General features: G+C 31.6%; 1 protein-coding gene across 1 annotated transcript; it reads left to right on the forward strand.

The window, feature by feature from the left end:
- The first annotated feature begins 1,963 nt into the window (after positions 1 to 1,963).
- Positions 1,964 to 5,800, forward strand: LOC110716607 (protein IQ-DOMAIN 14-like). Its single transcript, XM_021895242.1, has 5 exons — positions 1,964 to 2,275; positions 2,445 to 2,738; positions 3,042 to 3,254; positions 4,911 to 5,042; positions 5,130 to 5,800. Exons 1-5 carry the CDS (start codon positions 2,204 to 2,206, stop codon positions 5,637 to 5,639), a joined length of 1,221 nt encoding a protein of 406 aa, XP_021750934.1. The 5' UTR covers positions 1,964 to 2,203; the 3' UTR covers positions 5,640 to 5,800.
- Positions 5,801 to 8,005: the final 2,205 nt, after the last annotated feature.

Consider the following 8,005-nt stretch of genomic DNA (forward strand, 5'->3'; position numbering starts at 1 on the left):
AATTCAAGAGGCCATATCAACCTTTCATTTTCTATCAAATTGTACCCTAACAATAACTTAAGGCTACCTTTGATTCCTAGATTATGCCCACCTAATATGGCTTCAAAATTCAAGCTTCTAACCAACAAAGTCTAGGAGAAAAACGTTAGTTATAATTGAATGCATGAGATCGAGTTTAGTAAAAACGTAGCATGTGATATCTAATAAATTAGTAATTTATGAATGTGTTGCGACAAAATTAGAAAGTGATAGTTGCAGACTTTGTAACAAAGAAGGGCTAGATTTATTAATATTTAATACACATTTTAAAATAGGTTAATCAATATTGGATGATGGTATTATAGAGTTTGGCATGTGACCCACTTTGAAGATTATTATCATTATTATTGATAATGTAATGTTGCAAGATTTGCATCTCTTTGATTCCAACCAATTAAACAAGACAACAAGATATTTCATAATTAGAGAACTTATTAAATAGTAAATATTAAATGAGTTTAACCTTAATTACGAAGTTATAGGTTGTGTTAGTGTAATTTATATATAAAAAGCAACGTTCAAATTTGACTTCTTACTACGGTATACTATAACACAATAAAATAAGTATAATGTCCCTCAAAAAAAAAAAAAAAGTATAATGAATGGAGGAGACGTAAGGTAACGAAACCCACAAACAAAGTCTAAAGTGAGGTTTTATTCTTTACTTATTTCTATCACTATAATACATTAATACTTACAATTTTACGATAGAAAAAATTTATAAATATTATATATTTGAAAAATACATATTAATACAAATCTAATAAGCAAGACATTATTTAGGGTCTGTTCGCATTTACTGAACCGAGCTAAACCGAATTGAATTGAACTTATTGGAGCTGAACTGAACTTAACTTAGCTGAATAGAGCTGAAATAATTAGTTTATGATGAGAGAAGAAAATTAGAAGCTGAACTGAATTGAACTTAACTGATTGGAGCTGAATTGAAATAAACTAAATTAAAATTAAGCATAAATAAACATGCCCTTAATATATATTTGTATGAATTAGTGTAATAAGGTTAAGATTTAGTCAATTCAAACAATAAAATTAGATTAGATAAGATAAAATAAGTTTAGATTAAATTAAAAAAATAGATTTAGATAATCCAGCTAAACAAAATATGGTGAACTAAATATAGCCTAATTCCTCCATCTCATAAAATTTCCCCAATTTCAATTTTAATTTTAATTTGTCGCTTATAATATGCCCATACCTATCTTTTGATTAAATTGATACTTACAATCTCTTTATTCTTTATATCCTACCCTACATGTTGAAACAAAACTACTCACCAACTAAATGCAACCCTTGAATTTGATACTCTCCTAAACTACTTAACCAACTATTTAACTCCATGTTTTAGGGAAAGAAGCTGTACAAGTATTTTTCTGTATATTATTAAACAAAAAACATAAATAACTATACCTTGAGAGGAAAGTGCCATAATTACCATTACCATCGGTTCTGAGTTTCTGACACTCTTGTTCATATGGGGCATATTGATACTGATAGTGGAATAGTGCTAGTATTATCACTACTTTCTGTTTTATTTACCTTCGGCACAATTTGACTTTTTACATTATTTATATATTCTATTAATTATTAATGAGCAAATATGACAAATATATTCGTATTAATTAATTTAAAATAGAGGGAATGAAGGATTACATGTTTTTTTTGGTGTTCTACCTAGTTCACCCTTTGAGCTAATTCAGATTCGGGAATCATATCTGGGTGGTTAGGTTCCAATTCCCTCCCAATTGTTGTTGCGGGAGATCGAACACGGGTCATCCCTACCAAGTGTAGTCTCAATCACCACTACACCAACAACCAATTGGTAATGAAGGATTACTTGTAATTGAGTCTACTTTTTAAGTATCATTCCAGTTACTTAAAGTCTTAAACCAACTAAAATAGATCACGTAAAATTCCTCATCAAATTCTAAATCACACAAATTCCATCCATATACTGATACTTATATACTTATATTGTTATAAACTAATCGAGCTAATAATAAAAAATGGTCTTAGTCAATATTTAAGTATCTGTCTTAGAGACAGGTGAGACTACATGTGTTGATATATCCGAGTGATTGAATTAGTATAGATCACGTAAAATTCCTCATCAAATTCTAAATCACACAAGTTCATTTCTCATACAATGTCTAAGAAGAGAAGTTGGTTGGGTTTGATTAAAAGGCTTTTATTCCCTGAAACACAACATCAACAAAAGGTAATGAATTCTACATTCTTTTATTCTTTTTATTTAATTAATTATTTTTCAAAATAAATCCCTCCAAATTTGATGTCCAGTTTTAGTTATTTTCATGACTTTATGTATTGATAAATTTTCATTTTTATCTTTATTTATTGTTTGGATTTATAAAAAAAAATGAACAAAGATCAAGAGAAGAAAATGGTTATTTGGAAGATTAAAAAGGACAAAAACATTGCCTTCAGTATCAACTCCAACACAATCAAAATCTACACAAATAACAGAGCATCAAACAGAGGAAAAACAGAGTAAATTTGAAGATGAAGTTAGCAAAGACGGTTTCGAAGGCGAAAACGAGCTGCCAAAAGGCTCTGAGATTATCACAAATGATGAAGAAATCACTCAATCGAATAATGAGAAAGAAATTCATCTTCAAACTTTAGCTGCAATCAAGATTCAAACTGTTTATCGCGGTTACTTGGTAACTACTCTAAACTCTCTTTTTTCTCTTTTTTACTAGCATTCTATAGAAGAAATCTAGTGTTTGTTATAAACCCGGATCCTCCAGTGTTTACGGTGTTCTAATCCGAAGACGACACTGGAAAATTTTGTGGTATGTTTTTACTAGCATTCGATAGAAGAAATATAGTGTTTGTTATAAGTTATAACCCCCAATCCTCCAGAGTTTACGGTGTTCTAATCTGAAGACGAGACTGGAAAATTTTATAGTATGTTTTGACCATTTGGTTTATGTTCTCATTTGATGTATGACTAATTGGCATAGGCAAGGAAAGCATTGAGGGCAATGAAGGGGTTTGTGAGGCTTCAAGCGATAATTCGAGGGCGAGCCGTGAGACGGCAAGCTATGACTACATTGAAGTGCTTACAATCCATAGCAAAGATCCAATCTGAGGTTTGTGCTAAAAGATGTCAACTGATTCGAGTTAAGGACGACGGAGATGTGCATTTGCAAGATCATAGTCACGAGAACCCAAAGGTAAAATTTCTAGTTTTCTAAGATTTAACTTATTAGTTAAATTGACTTTCGAACCTACTTTGTAGATGATTGTGATTAGTGTAAGGTTGTTATTCCTTTGCTAGCTAGCATAGTTGCGTGTACGTATGTAGGGAGCACATGGGCCAAATTGGTCACGTACCATAGTTAAAAGACCTGTAAGGAGTATTAAAAAGAATAATTACTTAATAACTAATCAATTAATGATGTATTTGTATGCTTTTAGTAAGCAATCTAACTATTAGTTTAGGTAGATTGAAGTTTGTTCATTCCTAACAAGCTAATTAACATGACTAACTCAACCAATAATTGTAGTGTCATAATTCATGGTACTACTACCAAATGCCTATTGCAACTACTGCCGTCAGAGGCGGGGTTATAAATGCTAACACTGAAAGTGGTCAGGTACAATTTTGTTAAATTGGATCAAACCAATTTTTTGAGGAAAAGTATGTTACTAAATTAAAAAACCGGGGCCCTTTTATAGTAGTTTCACTCAGGGGTCTCTGTGTAGTCGACCACCATGTACATGCTCAGAACCACCCCTAATTGCCGCTATTAATCCTAGATGGGGTTAGTGCGAGTGAGCATTTCGCGGTACTATATGATGGGTTATGGTGGTGCATTTGTAGGTGGTGCTTACGGTGGTCATGATAGTATTAGGAATAGATGGCGGTGCCTTTTTGTCATACTAATAATACCCTAATTTTAAAATCAGGTTATAGAATAAGATGCCCAAATTAATAGTAGAAAAATAGAAATTCTGATCTTGCTAAAGTCAAACCGAAAGAAATATGGGGACCAAAGAAGTAGTAGTCAAGAAATTTATGCAACAACGTTATATTACATTTCTTTCCAAAAGCATAGCTTTAGCTATTACAACCCTGACTTCTATTTCTTCTTTTTTCGGGAAGATAAAAATATTATTATATCAAGTATATTGGGGACCAAATGAATTGCATATTTGATAATATTTCATTTTGGCATTGTATTTATTCAATATCTATCCAATTTAGTAGTTCATAAATTTTGTTTTGTTATACAACAAAAGTTGTCAAAAATGACTTGTAAACAAATGATATAAGTTTGAACTTTGAAGTATCACAATATTAACGTTTGATTTTAACTTTGTCATTTGTCTCTTGATTGCGATATGTAATTTGAATTAGTCATTCACAACTGAGAACTAATTAAGGAATGAATATGTTTAATTCGGTCCCAAATTTATGCTATCCTCACTAATCCGGTTTCCTAGTGTTGGATGACTAGTGAGATCAATTGGGATTGATAGACGTTTCTCTAAAGGAACCTATGGGCACACGAAATTGACATTCTAATTCGTTGTTTCCTTGGTATCACACAGTCTTAGTCCTTAAGCTCCCCTTGTTCTAAATAAAGCATTTCGAAAGTGGAGATTGTGTAGGATCAATTGGTTTAATAGTCCTTAAGCTTCCCCTTGTGCTAAATGAATGCAGTTTGAAAGAGGAGATTTGTGTAGGATCAATTGGTATTTTGACGTTTTTTTATTTTTTATTTTTTAATTTTTATAATGATCTCTCTATTAATATTGGCTTCGAATATGTACATGATTTAACTAGCTTGTAATATGACTAATAAATGGTGTGACAAACAATGCAGATACAATTATGTAGGCTGAGAAGGTTGGATGATGAACTTATGACAAAAGAAGAGGAAATTGACATCATACTTAGAAAGAAAGAGGCTATTTTGAGAAGCAAGAAGATCAAAGCATACTCATTTAATCACAGGGTACTAGTCATATTAAACTTCGAATTATTTTTGTTTAACTTATACTGTATTTAAGTATTTTTTCCTGAAGAAAGTTGTTTTCTGCAGCATTCTGCAGATGCTGTACTAGATGGCAATTCTCAAGGCCGGCTTAGGTACTGGCTAGAGCAGTATGTCGGAGATGAAATATCGAAAAGAGAAGAAAAAATCAGAGGTAAGTTGAGGAACTTAGATGACCTGAATAACTTGGACATTACATCCACCCCTCGAAAATCATTCCCTAAGCATAAGAAACAGAATTCCTATGGTGAAGACATCATACATTCTAGTTCTCCTATTAATCTTCCAACTTATATGGCTGCAACGGAATCTGCCAAGGCAAGAACACGATCAACAAGCTCCCCGAGGCTAAGGCCTTTACATTTTGAGGCTTATTCAGACAGTGATTCACCTTACAAGCATAAATTATTCTCACCAATGTCGTCGATGAATAGTGAGGCAACTAGTAGTGGGTTTAGCAAGGTTAGTAACAGGTGTAATTATTCTTCTTCTCATCAGAAATCTCCGAGCTTTAAAGGGGTCTCTGGTCCTGTAAGATCAAACAAGAACTTGAAGTAAATATGTTAATTAGTTTAGATTCACAAGGATGGTTGATAATAAGATTTAATTTGGCTTATTTATTATTTTGGGTGACTTTCTTTTGAACAAATTGTACATGTTATTTTGTGTTCATTTTGTGTATTGGATCATTAGTCTTACTATAAACCGTGATTTGAGAAGAAAGCTTGTAAGTTGATCAAGTGGTTAGTTTTATTTGACCTGAATAGGTTGTAACACCCCGACTACCAAAGATAGCTATCAGATGCACATCCAGGATTGACAAATGCCCCAACAAAATAACACAATTAAGCTTTTATTGACTATTCTAAACCAAACACGCTTAATTATGGCGTATCTTAATATGCGGATAGAGGTGGTTATTGTACAGGGTAGCCCAATGATAATAGAGTCAGGGCCAAGCTTATAGGGCTTTTAATGAACATGACTATTATTGGACTGGGCCCTTATTGGGTGGGGTCAATATAGGGCCAACATGTTTTTCCAATTTAGCTGATAAAGAAAATACATAATGTAAAAATAATTATATAGATTAATTTGTATTCATATGTATTTAATAATGGCTTTGTCCAATATTTATTTTAATTGATATTTTGTAGGCCCGCCCATTATCGACCCGCGACCCGCATTGTCCCGACCCTATATTGACCCTATAAAATGTGACCCTCTTTGACCCTGACCCGCAACCGACCCGCACCGACCCTGACCCGACCCGCCCAATAACCAGGTCTATATGCGGAGTATGAGCTACTTACAAGATATATGTAACTTGTTAATATGAAAACAAGGGGTATCACATATGTTGTATCACAAATCATGTGTGGCTCATGAGCTATAATAAGTAGCTAAGAATTTGTCAAAGTGCATTCATTCAAGAAAATCTTCTATTTAAAATTATTCACAACAAGATTGAAGCTTTAGGGTCTGTTCACATTTACTTAATTTCAATTCAGTTTAGTTTAGTTCAGTCCAGCTCCAATCAGTTCAGTTCAGCTCTAATCAGTTCAGTTCAGCTCCTAATTTTCCTCTCTCATAAAATATTCATTTCAGCTCAATTCAGTTCAGTTCAGCTCAAATCAGTTCAGTTCATTTCAGTAAATGTGAACAAACCCTTAGATTGGGAGTTTTATAATAATGTGATATTTGAAACGCGTTTTGTATGATTTTCAACATTTATCATTTGCAAAGTTGTTAAACTAATATTTTGTAAGCCTTATATATTGTAAATGTTGTATGATTTTAAATTAGATAGAATTTTAAGGCAGGTTGAATCACAAAGCATTTTCAATTCATTGTAAATTCATTGTAACAACAAATTTGTTTCAAAAGTATTGGTGCAATTTTGATTAATGAGGGTGTTATTGAAAGTAAGTTTAAATTTTAATTGGTATTTATCCCTCGTGGCTCATTTGCACCCAAAAAATAAAAAATACATGTCTAAACACTCTCCTATAAAGATATGATCAATTAGGTTGGGTTGGAGTAATTGGAAATGGCAAACCACACCAAATTCAATTATGTTCCAAAAATATTAGAGTTGGGCCTTTGTTGAACAAAGCCCATATGAGCTCTGTTGGAAATTGAGCACCAAATTCAATAGCCTATGAGGACTTCCACCTTAATTAGTTGACCAAATTAGAAGGAGAGATCTATTAGCTATTACAAGTACTCTCTATGTTTTTATTTTAAGTGTCTAGTTTAGATTGGGTGCATATGTTAATGTGAAAGTTTAATGTATAATATCTTTAATTTACAAAAATTACAAATTAAATAATATTTTATCTTAATATTATGTGTTGATGGAGGTGATTTTAACAAATCTTACATAACTATATTTTTCGTATGTATAAATCATAAATATTTTGTCCATATAGTATATGAATAGTACGTAAAGTCAAAATAAGGCAATAATTTGTTGTTTCAAAATAATAATATGACTTTTTATTTTTTAGAAAGGAGTGTTCAAACCACTAATCTAATAAAAATAACTATGTATGTGAAATTAATAGTTAAAGGCCTGATATACCTATATACAATGTATAACTTTATATCAAAACATATAATAGAAGTAGTAGACATGTTGATTGGTGGTTTAAAAATTTCTACCAAAACACTCATCCCATAGTTTTGTAGATAAAATACTTGGAAGAGAAAGTTTAATTAATTAGATGTGACATGATTCGTGAAATGTAAAAAAAAAAAAAAAAAAAAAATGATGATTATGAATATGTAAAATAGTTTACATTCATGAATCCTTAGAAATGGTCATAATCATTTTAAAATGTATAGCATTTTTAATAGTCATAATCATTTTACATGTATAGTTTCAAAGTCTCATTTTTGTATAATTGTTTTATCATGCATGA

The sequence above is a fragment of the Chenopodium quinoa genome, unplaced genomic scaffold (genome assembly GCF_001683475.1).
Source record: "Chenopodium quinoa cultivar QQ74 unplaced genomic scaffold, ASM168347v1, whole genome shotgun sequence".
Lineage (NCBI taxonomy): Eukaryota > Viridiplantae > Streptophyta > Magnoliopsida > Caryophyllales > Amaranthaceae > Chenopodium > Chenopodium quinoa.